The sequence below is a fragment of the Periophthalmus magnuspinnatus genome, chromosome 13 (assembly GCF_009829125.3).
Source record: "Periophthalmus magnuspinnatus isolate fPerMag1 chromosome 13, fPerMag1.2.pri, whole genome shotgun sequence".
Lineage (NCBI taxonomy): Eukaryota > Metazoa > Chordata > Actinopteri > Gobiiformes > Gobiidae > Periophthalmus > Periophthalmus magnuspinnatus.
In genome coordinates this window covers 2,874,979-2,899,464 of record NC_047138.1, presented here as the reverse complement: position 1 = coordinate 2,899,464, position 24,486 = coordinate 2,874,979, and the positions used below count along the sequence as shown (strand labels likewise).

Below are 24,486 nucleotides of genomic sequence, written 5' to 3'. Positions count from 1 at the left end.
TAATGTTTTGGGGATAACGTGTAGTTTTGACTCGGTGCGTCTCTGTTTAATGAAGCTCTAGGGTCACACACTCTTACTATTGATTGTAGGAGGTCTTGAAAATGCACGTGTCTGTAAAGAGTGTGAAGATTGTGGTTTGTACTTGTAACATCAGAACAGGAAATATGGGTTCACACTCATGCATGACAGCTGAACTTGAACAGTTTTCTTTCTATTATCTTCATCTTAATCTAAACCAAACGTTGACTGTTTCCTGTTTTCAGCTGAATAAAGGCTGCTCGCTGCACTTGGCCCAGCGCTGGAGTCAGCTGCTCAACATCCAGCTCAGGAGGATGCCCATCCTGTCCAAAGACTCTGCCCCGGGCCTCATCATGGCCACAGGTGGGATGACCGCGACATTAACACTCATCAAGTACACTTCATTTCATTTAAAAGTGCACCAGTTAACGTCTTTTGGAAGGTACACCACCGCAGTATGGTTTTAAAATGATCTTATCTCGCATTTATTCAATTCCTCTCCACAGATCTAACCTGTAACTCCATAGTAACTTGTTTTTTTTTATAGATATAGGTAAGATTAGTGTCATACAACAGAACAACCACGCAAAAAAAAACCCAAAAACATCTCTATGGCAAGAAGCAGGTGGCAGACTCTCCCCTCAAAAAGTTGCACAGTTACACACTTTCAAAACGTAAAATACTGTGCAATTTCAGAGAATAAACAACCTAATAAATACCTACTTACCTCTAAATATGAAGTTGTTTGATCCTTTTTGAATCACTTTATATATCTAAAGTAGATGGTAGAACTGTATGTTTATTCCCTGTTATTTAATGGATGAATGACTTTGGATTACACACAAAATTTGCCAAATTCGCCAATTATAATTTACGTTATATACAAAATCAGTAGGAGTGCAATAAAACTCTATGTTGAAAATGCTGGCGTAGTCGGCTCCATGCACAGACTGTACCTTTTTTTGCTGAAATTTAGAAATAGCGAGTAACAAATTTAAAGTATCGCTCTCCGTGTAATGAGACTCGACAGCCAGCAGCAGTGAGGATGCTCCGCGGTGCATGTGGAGTGCGCCCCCTCTCCCCCCTCTCAGCTGGTCCCTTTAATTAAACTCTTATTGGATAAAGCCGCGCGGAGAGATTGCGAGTGTGAGCTGGCATCAAGCAGCGCGGTGCCCTTATCGCTCTCACACAGATGAACTAATTACAGCTGCGGCACATGGGTCCCCTCCGCACATCCAGCATGCTCCAGAATAAAGGTTTAGACCCACAAGTTTATGATAACACAATTAGAATTAGCATGTTGAAATGATATACAGGTGGCAGACTGATTTAATTATTAACAATTTGCAGTTGTTATTGTTAATAGTCATGTAATGTGATGATTGCGCTAAACAACAGAAGTGTTTTGTGTGTTATTACTGTCTATTTTTGCACAGGGGCTAAGTTTTCTGAGTAATGCATTGGATTTCTAAAGTGATTTGCATTATTTTGATTATTATATCAATGCAATATTTTAAATTATAGTCTATAATCATCTTTTCCAGTGAAGACAGAATGAAAAAACTAAGCCAACACATTTGCAAATCACTACACACTAAAATAACTAAAGTGACAATGTGCATTAGCTAAAAAAATGACAGTATAAATATCATATATCAGATGAAATAAATAAAGTTAACAGTGATATTGGCTTGTCCCTTAAATTGTAATGATGAATTATTGTTGGATAGTAAATACAGTAAAGACAATGGGCGTAATCTGTGCCAGTGATTCCTGGAATAAACTGCCATTTTCCCTCAAAAGGCCTGAGCTTTGAAAAGGTTTTGGCAGAACACACTGTTTTTCTGAGTGGCTCGAGTACAAATATATCGTTGGTATGTCTTAACAGTGAAAGTGTTAGAAGTCCCGTGCCCCGCTGCAGCCTGTTCGTACTCGCCAGTTTCATATCGACCCAAGAGCTGAGCACCCTTTTGAGCGTGTTGCTTATTGTCCCTGGCTTTTTTTTTCTCAGAGTGTAATGACATTTAATGAGAGGCGGTTTCACACTGCGGTGGTGTTTAATTCGTTTAGAGGCATTGTTACAGTGTTGGCAAAGACGCAGCTAATCTAATCGGTGTTTGTGAACGTGATCTGCGTGAAATCGTATGTGATGATTAACACATACCTCCAAGCCGTCGTGAATAACTATTAGTTTTGTTGGATATTTGTTGGATATATAAGGTTTATAGAGAATGGAAGCCAGTGTTTGAATCGTTTCCTCAGTTTATCAGTCCACAAAACTTTAAAATCTTGCTGTTGTAGTTACAGTAATGAGTGGAAATAATACAGAATGTGTTGGACATAATAAAAACTGCCAATTGTCCAGACTCGCCCTTCTTCTAAGACTCAAAGTACTGAATCTGTGCAACTCTTGAGTCTAATTGTCAACTCCCCATCACAGCAACTCATCCAAAACCCTTTGAGGAATATGGAACTTTTTGATCAGGGAATACTTCTGTGTGAATGTGCGAATAAATTCTACTGCATCTTGTGCCTTACAGGATCTGTCGGCAAAAACCTGGCTAACAAGCCCAATGTTTATGTGTCCAGCAGCGCCGGAGCCCGCTGGAAAGAGGTAAGAACAAGATGACAAGAACTACTTCAAAACATGTTAGATCTTTCTGCGAGTGCCGGAAAAGTTTTGAATCCAAACTTCTAACTATGTCCAAGAGGAGCGGAGATTGTGGAGTCGTAGTCTGGACCTGTTTTTTGTCTTTTGTTATTGAATACAACACTTAATAATGTGAAATAAACCTGGATCTCATTGACGTTTACAGGCTCTTGCTGGGCCTCACTTCTACACCTGGGGAGACCATGGAGGGATTCTCATGGCCATTCCACAAGGAGGCTCCACCACAAATCTAAAGTAAGTCTTCAATAATGGCATTTCTCTGATTAACTCCACAAATCTCAGGACAATCAAATGGACATGATATTTACTATTGACACATCCACTCCACAAGTGATTTGTGTAATGAAACATGAGGTCTGAGGCTTTTTATTCATTATGTGTGATGTTTCTATGCATTAAGAGGGATTTTTTGATAGTTTTTTGTTGACAAGAACTGAGCTCGAGTGAGTAAATAAATAACTACGTATAATTATGGCCAGTTATACTAGATACTAACTAAGTACCGGTACTTATATGTTTAAATCTGCTATTTAGTTGTTACAGCTTATGTTTTTGTAATCATATGGTTCACTTAGAAAAGGATTTACTGGGATTATCTTGTCTTAGGGCTGTTGTGCCAGTGGTATAAAGTACTTTCACTATTATGATTTACTGTGGTATTTTCTGTAACAATATATCACACTTCAAAATGTGTTTTTGACAAACTTAATTCATGCTGTAATTATCCCAGATCGCTTTTACACTGAGTCGGAGTTGGTTGTGTTACTAACAATTAATGTGTGGTAGATCTATATTTTAAAAGACAATATCAAGGAAATAAAAAAATAAATAATAAAAAATAATAAAAAAATAAAATAAAATAATCAAATAATTGTCTAGGGTCAGGGAGGTAACAAAAAAAAAAAAAAAACAAGCTGGAAAAATGGTAAAATAAAGAATTTAATGAACAGGAATGTGAAGGATAAACTAAACAAAATGGATCTAAAATATTTAAACAGAAAGCAACTTGCACAATTTAAACTCTAGAAACAAAGGTGAAGTTTAACTAATTTTACAAATACATGACAAACAAACACAGAGGTCACGGTCGAGTGTCTCGGAAACACAATCACAGCAGTGACAGAAAACGAGAGACGCATTTATATAACGAGAAACGAGCGACTCAAATGCAGAGTCACTTGGACATTAGTGACATGACAGAAAAAAGACACCGACAAAATGGCAGAATGATCACACAGACCAGTAGTGAGAGGTCACACTTCCAGGATTACATGGGGAAAGATGAGAGATTCAAACACACACACAAAACATAAGACCGATACGATAAAACGGGAAAAACATAAGTCCTGGAGCTGTAAAAACATCATTCCCAGCTCAATTGAACATTACAGTTGCTTAAAATGTTCTACAATATTACGGATTTAATAAGTTCTGATTGTGTTTCAGGTTTAGCACAAACGAAGGGGAGACTTGGACTGATTTTAAGTTCTCAGACAGAGAGGTGTACGTTTACCAGCTGCTGACTGAACCTGGGGAGAAAAGTACCATCTTCACCATCTTTGGCTCCTACGCCGACCAGAGGCACAGCTGGCTCATCCTGCAGGTCAACGCCTCCAACGTGCTGGGTAAGTCACCGAGTCATCATGGGAACGTACGGTTAAAATGACCTCGGCTTATAGCAACTGTGTGTGCTGTTATTTTTACAACTTTACACTTCAGTGCTGCTGCATGCTGTACATTTCACATTTCCCCTTTTTACACCTGTTTCATAACACAAAAAGTACATTTTGAAACCTTATTAAGCAAGTGTTTCTTTGTATTCTTCAAATGAAAAGGTTTTAATTGACATTTCTGGCAAATTATGTTGCTCTAGTCCATACTCTATTGTCTGTTTTATATTTTTTTAATATATAAAACCAAACCACAGTCATGCAAAACACAATAGAACAGAAACAAAAGATTAAAAAAGTATTGATTTAAGCGTAAACATATTCAATAACATCCTTGTGAACCTCCCGGTGCCGTCATCATCATAAATGTCTAACCTTCCCTTCTGTTATTACCTTGTTCTCTTGTTTCTTTTGTTTATTTGCAGGCGTCCCGTGTTCAGAGGCAGACTACAAGCGCTGGTCTCCGTCAGATGAACATGGAAACGAGTGTTTGTTGGGCAGAGAGATCACGTTCAAGAGGAGGGCTCCACACGCCACATGTTTCAACGGAGAAGACTTCGACCGGCCCGTCACGATCTCCAACTGCTCGTGCACCAGACAAGACTACGAATGGTGAGATTTGCTGTGAGATTTGAACAGACAGCAGATTTGTTTTATTGTATTTAAATATCTACAGTGTGCAGGGTGATCTGATGTCGCTCAAACCAGTTTTTAATGTCGTCAAGTTCAGTACGCAATAAAAATGTTGATATTATTGTGATAATGATAATAAAACACACACATTTTCACCACAATAGTAGCTTCTTATGTTCTGATATAGACAAAAATATATGCAAAACCATTCTAAAACTGTTAAAATAAGGTAAAATGCTGTCATATGCATGTTTTTTCAGTATAAAAATGTAGTTTCAATAGTTTTAATATCGTATTGACAACCCTACTTTGAAGCTTTGGCGAATATGAAACACTTAAACTTTATGGCCTTTTCCAAACAGCCACAAAACAACTGTGAAAGTAATTACTAGACCAAGGTTGTATGCTCTTTTCTTGCTTAATTTTCAAAGTTAGAGTTTGCATATTACATCTTAAACTCTTTTTTTGAGTCGGTGTTGGGTCACGCTTTATTTACATTTGGTTTAACTTGACAAATTTAAATAATCTGTCCTAAAAACTAAACTGCTGACCTTTGTATTTTACTTAAACTGTCCTGGCTTTGATTTTTGTCCGTTTATGCTTTGTACTTAATGATAAACTGTGTTCTTTCTCACTACTAGACTAAATATTTATTCTAGCCAAGACTTAACAATACATTTCAATAACTGCATGGCTATAAATCAGAAAACAGTTCTTTTGGTTCATAAATGGTTTAGATTGAGCCTATAATTTGTATGGATAGCACACTGTCAATATAAATCCTGCTTACTATGCTAGTCTGAATTTTATTATTCTTCCCAGATCACCCATCATAGAAAATAATGAGCAGACTGTATTAAAATGAATGCTCGGTTAGCCAGAGGGCACGCTCACAGTTTCTCTCTTCTTCCTTCCTTTTTGCAGCGACTACGGCTTCAAACTGAGTGAGGACCTGTCTCTCCAGGTGTGTGTGCCTGACCCGGAGTTTTCGGGCGACCTCTACGCTCCCCCCGTCCCGTGTCCTGTCGGCACCACTTACCGCCGCAGCAAAGGGTAAGCTGCTATTATGGGCTCCGGAAATGGGCAGCTTGGGACGCCTTTTATGTGCCCCATTTGCATAAAGCTTGTATCTGCTACAACGGCAGACTCCAATTTACATTTTTATGAGACAGGACGTGTTGTGGCGTTACTAAAAATCTTTTCAAGACTATGAAATAACGTTGGCATTGTTCTAGCGGAGAGATGAGATGCTAAATATGCACTTGTAAGATGCAGCCATAAATGATGCATGTATAAATACAAATTAGTGATTAAATTATTCAGTTTGTTTTGACTTTGTTGCGTTGCAGGTATAGAAAAGTGCCCGGTGATAGCTGCAGTGGAGGAGATGTCGAGGCCAGACTTGATGGGGAAATGCTGCCGTGTCCTGTAGGAGGTAAACTTTCTGCTAATTTGCATAACAGATTGTAAAATTAATACGGACCAAGCAGAATACAGTGGTCCCTCGTTTATCGCGGAGGTTACGTTGTAAAAATAACCCGCAATAGACGAAATCCGAAGTATCAGCTTTATTTTTTTACGTTATTCTATATGTTTTGCAGCTGTAAAACCCCTCACCACACACTTTATACACTTTTCTCACACAGGCGTTAACATTTTCTCACGTTTCTCTCTTGTTTAAACACTCTCAAAGTTCATCCATATTAAAAACTTCATGCTTAAGGCGTATATCCCTCCTTCCTCGATGATCGTATGCTTCTGCTTCAGCGGTATCCACAGAGGCGCCTCTCCGTGCGCAGAAACACTTTTGACTCCAAAGCGTTTCTGAAATTCGTCAAACCAGTCCTTCGTGGCATTAAATGAACTTGGTACTGCGTGAAAAGTGCTCGTCGATGGCCTGGGTTCAGCATCATCCTGCTCCTCGCTCTCATGAATGTCATCGCTGTCGGCAAAAGTTTCAGCACTTCAGAGTCACACTGCGATCCAACGTTTATGTAAATTCGTCTGAACACATTCTGTACTGGACAGGAGACACGGCACGGAGGAGACTGATGGACAATGGTCTACAGTCCAACAGCCAATCAGGACGCACGACACAATGGTCTACAGTCCAACAGCCAATCAGGACAAAGAACACAATGCACATTCATACGATGTAAAAAAAACTGTAAAATTGCACCCAAAAAATCCACGAAACAGCGAGACCACGAAAGATGAACCGCGATAAACGAGGGACAACTGTATTAATAAACATTTTAAATCATTATGTCTCACACACATTATGAAGTTCTTTGTTTGTTCTACACGATTAAAGTCAAACAAGGAATAACGTAAAACAATACAAGCTAGATAATTAATGTTAAAATAAGAAAACAATATGCTACTGTACATATATTAGAACTTGGCAGGATACTTTTGAACTGGTTGTAAAGAGCGTTTATGTTACAGAGAGTAATGAGTTCATCCTGTACGCTGTGAGAAACTCCATTCACCGCTACGACCTGGCCACAGGCAGCGACCAGCCCCTGCCCCTGTCCGGTCTGAGGGAAGCTGTGGCACTGGACTTTGACTACGACCGGAACTGCCTCTACTGGGCTGACATCTCACTGGACACTATACAGGTGAGGGACGGGCTGTGGGACTCTGGGACGGTTGTTTCACGCTTTATGATACGACATGATTCAAACTTATAGACACACCACAGCAGAATTCACGCTAAACTAGGAATAGACTCAGGATTTAACCTGGACAAGACCAAGACTAAACCAGGACTATAACGAAACCAAACCAAGTCTATGTCAGGACAAACGAACAGGACAAGTGTGGACACAGCCTTAGACAATCCTTAAAGATCCACAAGGGAATTACTTGAACAATGTTTCCTAAGTTTGTTTTTTTATACTGGGGTAGGGATGGAATCATTTTAAAACAAATAAAGTAGAATTACCAGGCGATTACTGCGCTATTGTGGTACGACTGCGCTGTGAAGTAAAGTGCTGCTTCCTTTTGCTTATTAATTAGGTCATTAATTGATTTATCACTCAGTATATGAAGGCTAGAACAATATTTTTTGGGGTCAGTATTTATCATGTGTACATTTTCTTTGCACTACTGGACAGTTTTTGGTACTTTTTTTTGGCTGTATGATAAGATTTAAGCTGTAAAATGTTGAATTAATAGCATCTATAACTCATTACAGATGAAAACTAAGTACTTAAATGTTTAATTTTTCTCTGTATTTATTGCAGCTCATGATTTTTTAACAATATTGTACATTTAAAATAGTGTTTGTGGTTTAAATCTGCTGTTGTGCGATTGTGTAGTTTATTATCGTCTATAGTTACTCCATTAATATATCGCACTCTAATATTTGTTATCGCACAGATCTGGCATTAACAGTTCATTTCTTTTGTTTCCTGGCAGCGTTTGTGTCTGAACGGCAGCACGGGTCAGGAGGTGGTCGTCAGAAAAGACCTGCAGAACGTGGAGGCCCTGACCTTTGACCCTGTCAGTCGGCTTCTGTACTGGGTGGACGCTGGAGCGCAGAAGATTGAGGTAAATTATTAATCATCAGGTCAAATAGTTTTCATTATTATTTGCTGCAGATTTCTTGCACTAGTTCCGTTGTCGTTTCCAGGTTTCTAATCCTGACGGCGACATGCGGCACACTCTGCTCAACTCCTCCATCCTCGAACACCCCCGAGCTCTGGTGCTGCTTCCTGGGGAAAGGTAATCCACAAATGTTATTCCTTAGAGGGATCTTAGTACAAATTACACCTCCTATACCTGGATTTATCGATGCCTCATGTTTGCAGTTTAGGTTCTCCTGGGACCAAATAAGCCCTTACTCCACTCATTCTTCTATATTAAATAAACCTATGCCATTACCAACCCTGCTGGCACTGATGTTGTGTGTTAAATCCCTTTTTTTAATCTATTCTACTTTTAATTTGACCTGACAATGGGGGTCAAACATTTTGGAAAGGATAGTAGTAAGTATGAAGTATTTTACTGGGTCATTACTTTCAAAATCAAACATTATTCAACTTGTATAAGGCTGTGTATGACATTTCTATCATGACCGAAAGGGTTTAGGCTGAAGTAAAACTGACTTATAATCCTATTTAATAATAACGCACAAGAATTCCAAGAAAAGCAGCATCAGTTCTACAACAAAAGAAAAACTACAAACCACGACAGTTCACATGAATCATTCCTGAGTCCTGTAATTTTCAAAAAGTAATGTTTTATACCTCTTTTTAAATGCTTCTTTTGTGTAGGAGCTTTTTTTTTTTTATCATCAAGTTTGTATTTACTGTATATAATTTTCTAACAAGCAATATAACTGGGGTTACATTTGCTTTTTGGTTTAAAATTATGGTTCATTTTTGGGGTGTTTTAGGAGTATTTGACAACAGACAGAAATATGCTAAAATACTAAATGATTTAAAGAAAAGCTGATTGAACCTGATGAATTTCCAAACATGTTTTTAGAGGTGTTTTGTTGTTTGCAGAGAACATTATGTAAATAAGAGCAGTCTTTTCCATTTGCTAATTGCACTTTGAGATGAATCTTGCTGCCTTCCCTGAAAAATCTTTGTTCTCTCTTTATCTTTCTTCTGTACATATTTAGTTTTTTTTGTCTCGTTTCAGTCTGATGTTCTGGACGGACTGGGGAGACCGTGCCGCCGGCGTGTACCGCAGTTTTATGGATGGTACAAACGTGACGTGTATCGTGTCTGACGGCGTGCGCTGGCCCAATGGCATCACAGCCGACGACAACTGGCTGTACTGGACCGAAGCCTACAGCGACCGGATAGAGCGAGCCGACTTCAACGGGGGTCAAAGGAGCGTCCTGATGGAGGGGCTGCCGCATCCATACGCCATCGCAGTCTTCAAAGTAAGATGCAGTGTTATATGTCGTAACTTAGCACAGTAATAACTAGGGCTGGGTATCATTAAAAAGCTGCCGATACGATACGTGTCTCAATACAGTGCACAGTTGATTCGATACGATATGATATAGTTAAAATCGATTTGACACGATTCAGGGAAAAATTAAGGTTTTCGGGAAACTTAATCAGCAACCACATGTTCACAAAAAAAACTTTATTTGTTTTATGTATTTTTTAATTTATGTTCCATTTATTGAAGATGAATGAACATAAAGTGCATTTTGTTTTGTGCGTTTTAACAACTATAAAAGCATCAGACTGTATTTCTCATCCACAGTTTATACGAGCTCCATATTTACATTTACACGGAGACGTGTGCAGTTTAACGACTTATATATTTACTAAAAAACTATTGTGATACTAAAAGTCTTTGGTTTATTTTATATCAACTTTGGTTTAACAATTTTAATCATCAAAACAGTGACTCAAATGTCAGATGTTCTGCATAAACAAGTTTCTTTCCTCCAAACAAGCCACAAAACTGTAGCGCTGTGACGGAAGAATTTAGTAAAATATACAAAAATATATATATATACTCTTGGAGATATATCAATACAGCAGCCCACGATATCAATACTGGATATAACGATATTTCAGTATTTTTGCACGTAACATTTTGGCATTTGGTTATGATAAATACAGGGCAATCACTCATGGAAATATTACACTTTAATATACTTAATCCTAACCTTTATGAACATGTAACTGTCCAGGAAACATGGTAAACATTTCAAGGCAGTTTTCTAACAGATATGGCTGTGTTTTGTTCCTAGAATGATCTTTACTGGGATGACTGGTCCAGGATGGGGATCTTTAAAGCTCCAAAAGGAGGATCCCAGGGAAATGAGCTGATCGTGGGGAGGCTCACTGGAGTAATGGACCTCAAGATATTTTATAAAGGAAAACACAGAGGTAAGAATATGAAAGTGTTATGAGTGTTATGTTGTGTTAAGTGTAAATAAAGAGACCCAGACCAGATGTTAACATGTGTGAAGGCTCCATCCTCCATTTGTTGTCATATCTCTCTTCAGGTGTAAAAGTTCATTATCTCATTTGTGTGAAACAAAAGTTACTTATGCTGTGTGTAGCTTTGTTATTCTGGTATAAATACTCAGAGCTCAGATGCTCAGGGAGGAAGACGAAGGACCAGAGGGAGAGATGCTCTAGGGGAGAGACTCTGAGAGACTTAGGACGCCGGAAAGCGCCCAGTCTGTGTCCAGGGCAGAATAAACCTTTTCTCTTTGTGTTTCAAAACTCACTACTTCATCTAGAATTGTAATTTTTCCACAACAGTTTTATCTTTTGCTGTTCCTGACCTACATTGCTTTCTGCTGCCATGTAGGGTTACTAAAAATCAGTACAAATTGATTCAAAAGTTTGCATCAAAACTAGATACACATTTGAATATTAATAGGACAAAACTGAATAAATCCTTAAAAGGTTTAGAACAAGGGTGTCACACACATTTTCACCAGGGCCACACCAGCAAAATGTCTGCCGTCAATGTGATGTGAAATAAATGTCACTACTTTTTAAAATAGTTAATTAACAGTTTCTGTATTCATTACTTCTTCAAGTTACAAATATTACATATGTATTTGCAAAGATGAAAAAATACGGCCGTGTAACTGCGTGTCTCCTGATAAAATGACACTTTAAGACCATCATACTTTTAATTTACCCCGTCGAGGGCCACATTTAGCCCACGGGCCTTGAGTTTGACACATGTGGTTTAGAAGGATCTTGTATGTATGAGATTAGATTATTATTAAAGTGGTCCCTCGTTTATTGCAGGAGTCACGTTCTAAAAATAACCCGCAATAGGCAAAATCTGCGAAGTATCAGCTTTATTTTTACAATTATTCTCAATGTTTTTTGCTGTAAAACCCCTCACTACACACTTTGTACACTTTTCTCACACATTTCTCTCTTGTTTAAACACAAAGTTCAAACCTTCGTAGGCGTCTTTGTCGGTGCAGAACAACATTGTTTAATCGACATTGTGGGTTTTGTTGGGGAGAAAACAAATTGCAAACGCACAGCACTTCAGAGTCACACTGCGATACAACGTTTATGTAAATTTGTCTGAACACATTCTGTACTGGACAGGAGACACGGCACGGAGGAGACTGATGGACAATGGTCTACAGTCCAACAGCCAATCAGGACGCACGACACAATGGTCTACAGTCCAACAGCCAATCAGGACGCACGACACAATGCACGCTCATACGCTGTAACAAAAAAGCATGCAAAAGTGCACCAAAAAAATCCTCAAAAAAAGATAGACCGCGAAAGATGAACCGCAACAACTGTATTTCTAAATTGATATGACGGTATTATAATGAAGTTTGATGCTACTGCTATATTGGACAATGCACTTTACCTAATTCTAACAAACTTTGATGTCATATAAAAGGTCTTACTGTATATCATTATTAAACTTGAACAATTCATTCTCCACAGGCCATAACGCATGTGCTGATCAGCCCTGTAGTCTGCTGTGTCTGCCTCAGCCTGGACATCGGCACACGTGCGTTTGTCCAGACGGAGCGCCAACCAAAACTTTACCGAGCGGAGAGCTGCAGTGCCTGTGTCCCAAGGGCTACCAGCTCCACAACAACACCTGTGTCAAGCTCGGTAAGGCCCCTGCTGCCTTTTTCTTTAGGACTAAGACATGTTTTTAATGTTAAGATATGTCATTCGTGGGTTTCAGCAACATTTTAAAGGCTTTTTCCACATTCAAAAGATTTACCGGTATATTTAATTCATGGTCGCTGTGGCTTCATCTCTCTGAAGCCCACGGATATATCAACAAACGCTTCCGGCTCCGCTATGGTCCTCACATTATAGGTTTAAACGCGGCTCTGTGAAACTGTGAAACGTCTGACTCAATGTGCTAAAAATGTGAGAAATCTGTGGCAACACTTAAATGAAGTGTTGAAGCTTTGTGACATAAAAATGCGCATAATCATTCTCTGATATGTGATTAGTTAAGGAGAGTGCTATTTTTCAGAGCAAAGCTGTTTACCAAACCAGTACCGCTGCTCCAACGGCCGCTGCATCAACAGCATCTGGAAGTGCGACAGTGACAACGACTGTGGAGACATGAGCGACGAAAAAGAATGTCGTAAGTCCAAGGAGTTTTATAGAGTGTATTATCCAGATTATTATATTATTTTATACTTTTCTTCTGTCCTTTTCAGCCACCACTACCTGCGACCCGTCCAACCAGTTTCGCTGCGTGGCCTCGGGGTCGTGTATCCCTTTGGCGTTTAAATGCGATCATGAAGACGACTGCGGAGACAACAGCGACGAGGAGCGCTGTGGTAAGAGTTACAGTATGAATTAATAAAGAACTACATGGAAACTGGATACTATAAATCTGTTACTGGCTCCAGTTTTCTACTTGCATAGATCTGGTTTATTTTTTTTGTAGCCTAAAAGCGTAAAGTACCAGTTGTTTTAAGTTAAGTTTTAAGGTGGAGTTTGTCATCATTTTAGCTAAGCCTTTTCAGATTATGTTTCCATATTTATAATGTTGATTTGTTTCTGTTTTTGGTACGTTAGAGTCGCATCAGTGTGGTCCAGGGGAGTTCACTTGTGCCAGAGGAGTTTGTATTCGTGAGGCCTGGAGATGTGACGGAGACAACGACTGCAGAGACTGGTCTGATGAAGCCAACTGCACCGGTGCGTCGTCTGAAAGTGGTGCTGTACATTTGGCTGCTGTAAAGTTAATTAATTGTATTGGATAAGCATTTTCAAAAGCTTAAATGTGCACTGTGCTACTTTACTGGTGAACAGTCTCCCACCTGCTTGCATTTTTCCAGTTAGCGTTGCTTTTATTGCTAAAAATACCCAAAAATCTTGGCTTTGTGGTGTTACCAACTTGTCTCCAAGGAGTTAGACCTAAGGGATATTATTCAGTTGCTGCAGCTCCAGTAAATATCCGAAATACAATAAAAATACAGCATCAATCATCCATATAAAAGCTATAATAAAAGTGCTGCTGGGACAAATAAAATAAAGGTTTAAAATGCACAAAACATTACGCACTGCACTGTAAAACTGGAAAACCAGGGTCAACATCATAAACAAGACGCTTTCCTTATTTTGCCTCTGTATAAAGGAAATAAAACGTCTATAATTTAAGTCTAATTCATCATTTTTGTATCATTTGATTGCGTGTTTGTTCCTAGTGGGCCACCATACCTGTGAAGCCAGCAGTTTCCAGTGCCACACGGGCCACTGCATCCCACAGAGATGGAAGTGTGACGGGGACGATGACTGTCAGGACGGTTCAGATGAAGACTTCGAGCACTGCGGTACAAACTTTTCCACTTTACTGCTTGTACTCTTATTCTAAAGTATACAAGTTCAAAATAAACAGCTTCTCCAGCCCGATAGTGGACCACCAGATACAATCTCGTTACAATCCTCTTATCAGATGTGAAGGCGACTGTGTTTAGACCTTCACTGGGTTTAGGGTTGTGTTTTGTGTAAATTCGTGCTTGCTGTTTTCTTCTTGTATTGCATTATCCCGGCAGAACTTTCTTCTTTAAATTAGTTTGCATTACTTTCTTTGTATGGGTTGAGTAGCAGTTTTAATAATCGTTTTAAATTCATATTATTTTTTGTTTTAGAAGGAACAAAATGTAAAGGCTTCCTCTGTTCCAACGACACCTGCCTCCCAGCGACTGCCCACTGTAACGGCATCCAGGAGTGTTCAGATGGAGCGGACGAGCAAAACTGTGGTAAGTGTTTCTATAAATAAAAAGCATATATTGTGATCTATGCATGATTATTACTGTATATGAAATATTTGTTTACGTGTGTCCCAGATCCGCTGTGCACTCGCTACATGGAGTTTGTGTGTAGGAACAGAGCGCAGTGCCTGTTTCAGTCTCTCGTCTGCGATGGGATTAAACACTGTGAGGACGGATCTGATGAGGACTCGGAGTACGCAGGCTGTGGTGAGTTATACTTCTGAATTAGTTTGGGGGTTTTATAACAGGTTTATCAGGTGTAAATTGCCGCACTAGCATGTTTCCTACGACTTTTGTCTTGGTTATATCCAGATACTAATCAATATTTAAACTAGTATCGACACTAGATACTCAATTGAACAAACATTGATACTGAAAACCAACTGGAAATGTTAAAGAAACTACTGTTATTGTAAATATCTAGCTGTCCTAGTCCTGATCAAACCTCAAGAACTGTGCATAATTCGTACACAAAGTAATTCAAAGAGCTTTACAGAATAAAAAAGACATTAAAATCACACATACAATTGTCCCTCGCTATATCGCGGTTCACCTTTCGCTGTTTCGCAGATTTTTTAGTGCAGTTTTTCATGCTTTTTTACAGCGTATGAGCGTGCATTGTGTTGTGCGTCCTGATTGGCTGTTGGACTGTAGACCATTGTCCATCAGTCTCCTCCGTGCCGTGTCTCCTGTCCAGTACAGAATGTGTTCAGACAAATTTACATAAACGTTGGATCTCAGTGTGACTCTGAAGTGCTGTACGTTTGCAATTTGTTTTCTCCCCGACAAAACCCACAATGTCGACGAAACGTTCTGCACCGACAAAGACGCCTACGAAGGTTTGAACTTTGTGTTTAAACAAGAGAGAAATGTGAGAAAACGTTAATGCCTGTGTCAGAAAAGTGTATAAAGTGTGTGGTGAGGGGTTTTACAGACAAAAACATATAGAATAACTGTAAAAAATAAAGCTGATACTTCATGGATTTCGCCTGCGATAAACGAGGGACCACTGTACAACAAATCAAAACATAAATAATCATGACAAAATGAACATTAAAAGAAAAGAGTGCAGAATAAAAGCCTTTCAGTCGTATTGACATTGTTGACAGACTGGGTCAAACGCAGAGGGCAAATTTCCCACCTGCTTTAACCTTAAAATTACAGTGAAGTATTTAAGAAAAGAGTATTTTGACCATTATTGTGAAATCAGTATTGGGGCAGTTCCTTTGTGTCAAAATTGAGTTTGAAATTTTAGTATGTGCCAAACACAGTTATGTAATTGCCTTTTGTTTTTCTGGTTGATTGACAGTCTCTTTGTTTGTATTTCAGCCACGCCAACAGAGTTTGGAAAAGTGTGCGACGCCTACACTTTCCAATGTGGCAACGGGGTCTGTGTGAGCCTGGAGTGGAAGTGTGACGGCATGGACGACTGCGGAGATTATTCTGATGAAGCCAACTGCGGTAAGAAACAAACACATCACACAAGCGGAAATGTTGAGGCTGATACTTGATATTTAAGGTTTAACTTATTTAATCTTCTGTTATAGCTGCGCCCACCGAAGTGCCAGGATGTTCCAGGTATTTCCAGTACGAGTGCAAAAACGGCCGCTGCATCCCGACGTGGTGGAAGTGCGACGGGGAGAACGACTGTGGTGACTGGTCTGACGAGGCTCAGTGCACAGGTAAAGAAAACACTGCTCAGGTTTAATATGTATCACCAAACTCAGCAAAGTCATATTTTAGCTGTTTTGCGTTTTTGAGAAATTTACAGCCAAAAAAAAAAGAAAAGAAAGAATAAAGTTTACAATGTGTAGAGTTCCTACAAGTATAAATATCTGTACATGAAGGTCAGAATCAGAAAAAGTTTACAAAAATTCACAAACTAGCAACTTTCTTTGGCGTTATGATGCAAAATAAAATGAATAATAATAGTAAACATATTAAAATAAGTTATTCAAGTAAAAGTATGTTTCTATTTTCCCGAAAACCTTGAAAAATGACTTACTTATTATGCTAGGAGGCTAACAAAACCGACCAATACAATCTAACTCACTCCACTTGTTGTCTTGTGTTCGAAGGAGGTGTAACTCCACACACTGTCTCCCCTGGACCCTCCACCTGTGCCCCCAACCGCTTTCACTGTGGCTCTGGAGCGTGCATCATCAACACTTGGGTTTGTGACGGTTACGCTGACTGTCCAGATGGTAGCGACGAGCTGGGCTGCCCCACAGGTAGTGCTGAGATGTTATAACTTCAGAAAAAAGCTGTTTTATTGTCAGAAATGCACCTGGTCGTTACGGTGCTTAACATAAATAATAATAAATAAGATAAATATTAACTGGGTGATTCTGGTGACAGTGAACAGCTCTGCGACCGTGGCTCCGGTGCCCACCCTGGCTCCTCCTCATCCTCCGTTTCCGGGACGTTGCACTCGGGGGCAGTTCCTCTGTCATCGACCTCCGAGCTGTATCCCGGACTGGCAGCGCTGTGACGGGCAGGCCAACTGTCAGGACGGCTCTGATGAAGCGCTCTGCCGTAAGTTTACACACAGCGCTCGTCCCAAATGTCCCACACGTTTCATCAAGACGTGTAAAATAATGTAAAATATGACAAAAACGATGGGATAGGGACACAGTGCAAAGGTGAGATGGTGATTTGACGTGACGCAGGGTTATCTATCACATTTATGGTGTATAATTTCAATCTAGTCCTGTATCTGTTGTATAATTTGTGAATATTTCTGCAGCTACCCGCGGGCCTTTGTTCTGCGTAAATGGGACACGCTGTGCGGACGGGGAGGCCTGTGTTTTGGACGGTGAGCGGTGCGATGGTTTCCTGGACTGCTCTGATCACAGCGACGAGGACAACTGCACACGTAAGAGCTCTGTTTTGTGCTTTAGCCTTTTCATAGTAAGACTTTTGCTGCCATCTATGGGTTATGGAGATAATAACTCGTTTTTCTGCTGTTTCACGTTTCGATTTTAGCTGAGAATCAGGCGTTCAAAGTTCAGAACCTTCAGTGGACTCCTGACTTCCTCGGTGCCATTACATTGGTCTGGTCCCGGCCTAAAAACCTACCACTTGATTCTTGCAACTTCCTCATCTCATACAGGTGCGGTACCTCTAAAAATCAATACTGTACGGCAATATAGCAGACAAATTATTCATTTTCAGGGTTCATTTGATTAACTAAACCTAACCCTTCCTGTAATTAACATATAAAAACAGTTAAAAGTTCAGTGTGTAATTGTTTTCTGGTGGATTTTGTTGCACCTGCTTGTCTCTATTGAAATGTAAAACTTCTCTATCTTGTTTTTATTTAATGCAGGTGTTTTTATTGCTCAAAAATGATGTTTAATGCGCGATTGTTCCATTCCAGTCATATCAGTAACAGTTCATGCATACAAGAGAGTGGCAAACCTAACCCTGAAAAGCTTTATGTTCGGATCAAAAATGACTGGTGGTGGCCACAAAGTTGTATTATATCAATATTTAATGACTTGGTTGACAGTGTTTGTGTGTATTTTTATATTTTGTATGAAGTTTACAGTGTTGAGTCCCAGTTCTAAATATCTCTTTGCCCTTTTTGTTGGGTTCTTCTTGTCCTCAGGCTGGTGGAAGCTCAACAGTGGACAGTGATGGACACTCACAGCAACAAAACCACCTACAAACTGACAGTGCTGCAACCGGACTCCACGTATCAAGTGAAGGTCCTCACGCAGTGCCTCAGCAAACTGCACAAGACCAACGAGGTCATCACCGTCAGGACGCCGGAGGGACGTGAGTGACCGGAAACTAGCACTAGACCTGAAGGATACTCGATGTGCAGATTAAATGCGCACAATGTAATGTTTCTGGTGGTGCCATGTGATGAGTAATGTATTAATTTTTAGGTATTATTTGGAGTTAAAACACCTAAATTTAAGATAGATTCCAGGAGACAAGCTAATGGCGTACCCTCCACCTGAAAAGTGACTTAGTGCACATTTAAATATAATGCTTAAGGTGTACTTTTTGCTTCAAGCTCTTGACTTATCGCTACTTTTATTGAGTACTGTACTGCATATAATTTAATTTTACATTGTGCGTTCCCTCTCCGAAACTCAAATTAATAAGAACTTTATGAATTATGTAGAAATTATGTATAGAAATAGAATCAAATCATATAAAAATAGTAAGCTTTGCCAGAATTTTGTTGAAAAAACGTTTAGCTTTTTTGTCTTTCGTCTTTTTCACCCTTTATGTTTATCTTCTGCAGTGCCCGATCCACCCAGGAACCTGCAGCTGTCCTGTGGGAACAGAGAGGACGGAACAGTGGAGGTGTCCTGGAGCCCCCCTGACAAATCTCACGGGCTCATCAGAGAGTACCTCGTGAGTCCACTCGTCTAAGATGTTTGGTTTATATTTTGAATCATCTCTGATAGTAACAATGTCATTCAGTAGTTACAGTCTGTCTCGTATGTGTCGTGCGTGTTATAGGTTGAATACAGTGAGAGAAGCGGTCAGGACTGGACGTCACAGAGGTGTATGACGACCAGCGCAGAAGTCAAGTCCCTGCGGTCGGACACTATGTACAAGTTCAGGGTGAGGATATAGATTTACTTTTCAAAACACATTATTTGTAAAGCTTGGATTGCAGTGACGTGTTTTTCTTTAGGTGGCTGCAGTGACCAGTCGAGGATTAGGAAACTGGACAGAGGTGAAATCTATCACTCCCCAAAAAGGTAACCATTTTGTTTTAGTGTAGCTCACATACAACCCCCCTCATGCTTGATTTTATGATTTGTGTTGCTTTGTAATGCTGCCCCCTGCTGGTCTTTTGTGGTCATAAAACAACTCATGCTCATTATCCCCATTTATGTTATGAACTTCCAAGAATTTATGTTTTTTTTTTTTTGTATAAATTGTGAATGACTTCTGTATTGTATATTAAATAAAGTTTGTCATTTCCTTATATTTATGCTCTACAGCTCTTCCTCCACCTTCAGTGATCGCTGACACCATCACAGACGACTCCATGAGCTTCTCCTTCAGCTTTAACTCTCAGTATGAGGTTAGACATATTTACTCTTGTTTCATGTAGATTATTGGTCGTATTTTTTCAGTCCAAATGAGTTAAGGTGTTCTCTTTTGGTCTTTCTTGAGAAGGCGAAGCACTACGTGGTCGTTTTGTCCTGGCAGTTTGACAGCCACATGAAGGAGAGTAAAAACTACACCGTACCGGAAAGGATACTCAAAGGTACATGAAATAGATTATTACAGCGTACAAACTGTTTTATAAGTGGCACAAGTAATGCAATATTCCACTTGTCCTTTTGCAGTCATGAACCTGACCGCAGGGACCGTGTATGAGGTGGCAGTTTGGGCCCACACCAGCATCGGGGACAGTCCCTCGGCTCTGTCCCATCACCAGACCAGCGGCACTCAGCCCGAGAGACCGCTGCTCAAGACTCGCGCGCTCAATCAGACTGCGGTGGACTGTAGCTGGACTATCAACACTCAGCCTGTTCAGGTCAGTTTAAATGACACCCAGCTCTACCTCTCTGGCAAACCAAACTCATCACTCCCACCATCAACCCTTCTTATCTGTATCAATGAAGTCAAATCCTGGTTCACCTCCAATTTTCTCAAACTCAATAGCAATAAAACTGAACTTCTCCTTGTCGGCACCAAATCCACCTTAAACAAGATCAACAATTTCTCTATGCCCATTGACGGCTCCTCCATCTCTCCTTCCCGTCAGGTTAAGAGTCTGGGTGTCATCCTCGATAGCACACTTTCCTTCACTTCTCACATTAATAACATCACCCGCTGCACCTATTTTCACCTACGCAACATTAATCGTCTCCCTCCCTCACACCACAGTCCACAGCCGTACTTGTACACAGCCTCGTCACTTCTCGCCTGGACTACTGCAACTCTCTTCTCTTTGGTCTCCCACAAAAAACACTGCATAAACTTCAGCTGGTTCAGAATTCAGCAGCTCGCATCATCACACGCACCCCTTCCATCAACCACATCACACCCATCCATAACCTTGCACCTCCATACCTCTCAGACCTCCTCCATATTGCCACACCCACTCGCTCTCTCCGCTCCTCTTCCTCTCTCCATCTCTCTGTTCCCTCAGCCCGGCTTGTCAACGTGGGGAGCAGGGCCTTCAGCCGCTCTGCTCCCCAGCTCTGGAACTCTCTCCCTCCTGACCTCCGCAACACTGACACACTCTCACACTTCAAATCCAAACTCAAAACCCACCTGTTCAGACTGGCATATTCTTTATAATCCACACCTGCCCTGTCCTTTTTCAATGTTTTTTATCTGAATGCTTTTAACTGTATGTTCATAAATGTTGATTTTAACTGTCTGTATATGTATATATTGTATGTAAAGTGACCTTGAGTGCCCAGAAAGGCGCCCTATAAATAAAATGTATTATTATTATTATAAATACTTTCAGTCTCACGCAGGACCTTTAAATCTGTCTGTGCACTGTGTAATTATATACACACTGCACAGACGTTTATATAAGTGTTATTTTCCTGCTTTAACATGTAAACGTGTGGTAAAATATACATAAATAAGTCAAATATTTTAGATTTAGAGCTCAAACTCTTCATCTCCCTGTTAGTTTTCACTGATTATAACTGCGTCTGATAAATAGTTTGTCTTGTTTTTGGTGTTCTCAGGTGGTGTACGGCGTGTTTTATGCCACTTCCTTCCTGGACCTTTACCGCAGACCTCGTTTGGTGCACACTACATCTCTGAGCCTCACGGTGACTGTCGACAGTGACGAGCAGTACCTCTTCCTGGTGAGACTAAAATAACATTGTTAAGTAAAGTTTGTATCTGGGGACAGCGCTGCCGATGTCTCAACTCCCACAGCTCTCAAATGAAACCATCTTCTCCTCCTTAGTGGTTCCAGACTAAAAAAAAAAAAGTCGCTGGTGCAGAGACAAATCTTCCCCAGTTATAAAAGTGGGAACATCTGGGAGGATTAAATCTCTGCTGCTAGACGTGTAATTATGCAGCGTGAGTGTGGAGAGACACAGGTGCAAATAAGGCCTGTGATTTGCCCCAAAGCTGCCCCACCATGCACCACCTGCTGGGGTAAAATCAAGTTAGAGGAGCAGAGGGTGTGGCATTATGAATAAAGAAGAAGAAGACGAAATTATGATGCTTAAACACGTGCCAAAATCTGGAATTACATCGAAATTGAAGAAATTACCATGTGTGCAGAATTAGCATGTGTGGAGAATTTAGATTTTAGGGTCGTGTTTGGTTTTCCAGTGATGTTACTACGTACAGTTTTACTTGTAAATAAGAAATCTGAAGAGAGTAATGTTTAGTCGATTCGTATTTGGTATTGACCTGGATAAAAAATATAATACAGACAGTAAAAAGGTACACAGGTACAATAAATAAGCAATAAACATACTCCTCTTTTACTTTTACTCTTACTGATGCTCTATATCGATGAAATGATAGATATATTTAACCAAACCACCCTCTTTCCTCAGGTGCGTGTGGTCTCTCCGTACTTAGGCCCACCCTCGGATTTTGGTGTGGTCAAAATGATCCCCAACGAACGCCTCCCGCCCAGAAACCTCCACAGAGTCCGAGTGGATAAGACACAGGCCACGCTCAAATGGCAGCCTCCGTACGATGCCCCGAACGCGGCTCTGGTACGTAACATTACAACTATAGAAACCAGCTACTCGGAAACTAATGTCACTTTGCATCTGTGTGTGTGTTTATTGGCTTATTTGACTTGGGTAGTTAAATTTATCTGTAAATATTATCTTTACCTGGAAAAATGTTAAGATCCTCCTGTAAGAATCCTAGTCAGAATGATACAAAACAGATTAAACTTTGAAGACTTTATTAACACTTTAGCGTCGGATGCTATCGCCGCTGACAGACTCGCGGTTTTGGACTTTTAATCACCGTAACTCCACAGCCAACGGTGCTTCATGTAAATTCAAAGGCCGTCTCAAAGCAGAGACATGGGGCTCTTTAAATATGTTACTGTCATTAAGAATAAAAGTCAAGGCGAGCTGTAATGGTCTATAATGTTCTCAGTGCGTAAAAGGTTAAATACAGTGTACAACAGATCACACACAAATAAAACAGCATTTAAACATATCAGGACATAAAAGAGGCAAGGACAAAAATATCATTAACCATTAGCGGATAATGTATGAGAGAGTGAACTTATCTTACGTTAACAAACCAGACACGTGTTCAGTTCTGTCTGTGCTTCATGGAGCTGAATAAATATAAATGTGTTACGTTAGCGTGATGTACTGATATTCAGCCTGTTGTTCCACATTTTATTATTATTATTATAACTTGCCTTTAAATATAAAATGTCTGTTCTTGGTCTCGGATTTTGTAAAATAAATTTCCCACAAAAATGCGACTTATCGTCCAGTGCGACTTTTATTTGTTTGTTTTTTCATTATTATGCATTTTTTGGCTGGTGCGACTTATACTCCAGAGCGACTTATGTTTTTTTTTCTTCATTTTTATGTATTTTTTGCTGGTGCGACTTATACTCCAGAGCGACTTATGTTTGTTTTTTTTCTTCATTTTTATGTATTTTTTGCTGGTGCGACTTATACTTCAGAGCAACTTATGTTTTTTTCTTCATTTTTATGTATTTTTTGCTGGTGCGACTTATACTCCAGAGCGAATTGTTTTTTTCTTCATTTTTATGTATTTTTTTGCTGGTGCGACTTATACTCCAGAGCGACGTATAGTCCAGAAAATGTGGATCTTTATTGATAAAAGTTTAAGTGCCCAACATGTTTCAGTTATATTTCCTGACATTGTATATTTCTAATGAATGTAAACGCTGCTTAAATGCATCTTTAGTTTTATTATTGATGATTTTCTGTGCTTGTGCAGACATATGTGATCCACGTGCGGGACGTGATCCGAAAGGAGGAGCGTGACTACAAACTCACGTCCAAAAACAACACAGTGGAGTATGTGCTCAAGGATCTGGAGCCCGGAGGTCGCTATAGTGTTTCAGTCCGGCTCCGAAACATGAGCAAAGAGGCCAGTTTCACTCTGAGCACAGGTACAAGACGCACATTTACACACATCATCAAATACCAAGGACAGGGTCAATACCGGATTATAAAATGTGCTATTTTCTTCTCCAGTGCTCCTCCCAGCTCCAGAGGCCTTGAAGATTCTGACAGAGAAGGATCATGTGTTTCTCTTCTGGAAAAGTCTGGCAGTGAGAGAAAAAGGCTTCAATGAGAGCAGGGTAAGAGAAAACCGTACAGCTATATCACGACATCTGCTTTATAGGCAAGGCAAGGTTATTTGTACAGCTCAATTCATACACAAGGTAATTCAAAGTGCTTTACAGAATGAGAAAGACGTTAAAATCACACAAATCAAAACATAAATAATCACAAATAATCATCATGAAATTACCATTAAAACGGAAGAGTGCAGAATAAAAAACTTTCAGTCACATGCACAGATAAACAGAACTGATTTGAGTCTTTAAACATTGTCAAAGTCAAGTCTCACATCTTCAGGAAGAATGTTCCAGGTTTTATCTGCAGAAAACTGAAACACTGATTCTCCTGGTTTAGTCCTGGTTTAGTCCTGGTTTAGTCCTGGTTTAGTCCTGCTTTAGTCCTGGTTCAGTCCTGGTTTAGTCCTGGTTTAGTCCTGGTTTAGTCCTGCTTTAGTCCTGCTTTAGTCCTGGTTCAGTCCTGGTTTAGTCCTGGTTTAGTCCTGGTTTAGTCCTGGTT

The 24,486-nt window shown here is 39.9% G+C and overlaps 1 protein-coding gene across 4 annotated transcripts in view; it reads left to right on the top strand.

Moving 5' to 3' along the window:
- The window catches only part of sorl1 (sortilin-related receptor, L(DLR class) A repeats containing), a 65,003-nt gene that overhangs the window by 35,332 nt on the left and 5,185 nt on the right, over positions 1-24,486 (top strand). For 2 of the 4 annotated variants that reach the window (XM_033976670.2, XM_033976668.2), the window contains exons 10-45: positions 264-381; positions 2,559-2,632; positions 2,835-2,923; positions 4,136-4,314; positions 4,785-4,971; positions 5,917-6,045; positions 6,342-6,427; positions 7,441-7,613; positions 8,416-8,547; positions 8,630-8,721; positions 9,646-9,892; positions 10,721-10,859; positions 12,414-12,587; positions 12,964-13,077; positions 13,154-13,276; positions 13,518-13,637; positions 14,147-14,272; positions 14,591-14,701; positions 14,789-14,920; positions 16,043-16,174; positions 16,261-16,395; positions 16,792-16,944; positions 17,072-17,248; positions 17,460-17,588; positions 17,699-17,825; positions 18,324-18,493; positions 18,972-19,084; positions 19,193-19,297; positions 19,371-19,437; positions 19,684-19,766; positions 19,862-19,952; positions 20,035-20,225; positions 21,400-21,522; positions 22,231-22,395; positions 23,621-23,795; positions 23,881-23,987. In XM_033976670.2, the coding sequence (XP_033832561.1) occupies positions 264-381; positions 2,559-2,632; positions 2,835-2,923; positions 4,136-4,314; positions 4,785-4,971; positions 5,917-6,045; positions 6,342-6,427; positions 7,441-7,613; positions 8,416-8,547; positions 8,630-8,721; positions 9,646-9,892; positions 10,721-10,859; positions 12,414-12,587; positions 12,964-13,077; positions 13,154-13,276; positions 13,518-13,637; positions 14,147-14,272; positions 14,591-14,701; positions 14,789-14,920; positions 16,043-16,174; positions 16,261-16,395; positions 16,792-16,944; positions 17,072-17,248; positions 17,460-17,588; positions 17,699-17,825; positions 18,324-18,493; positions 18,972-19,084; positions 19,193-19,297; positions 19,371-19,437; positions 19,684-19,766; positions 19,862-19,952; positions 20,035-20,225; positions 21,400-21,522; positions 22,231-22,395; positions 23,621-23,795; positions 23,881-23,987 (4,788 nt within the window). Of the gene's footprint in view, positions 1-263; positions 382-2,558; positions 2,633-2,834; positions 2,924-4,135; positions 4,315-4,784; positions 4,972-5,916; positions 6,046-6,341; positions 6,428-7,440; positions 7,614-8,415; positions 8,548-8,629; positions 8,722-9,645; positions 9,893-10,720; positions 10,860-12,413; positions 12,588-12,963; positions 13,078-13,153; positions 13,277-13,517; positions 13,638-14,146; positions 14,273-14,590; positions 14,702-14,788; positions 14,921-16,042; positions 16,175-16,260; positions 16,396-16,791; positions 16,945-17,071; positions 17,249-17,459; positions 17,589-17,698; positions 17,826-18,323; positions 18,494-18,971; positions 19,085-19,192; positions 19,298-19,370; positions 19,438-19,683; positions 19,767-19,858; positions 19,953-20,034; positions 20,226-21,399; positions 21,523-22,230; positions 22,396-23,620; positions 23,796-23,880; positions 23,988-24,486 lie in introns of all 4 variants that reach the window. The other 2 variants (XM_033976669.2, XM_033976667.2) reach the window with 1 other exon arrangement.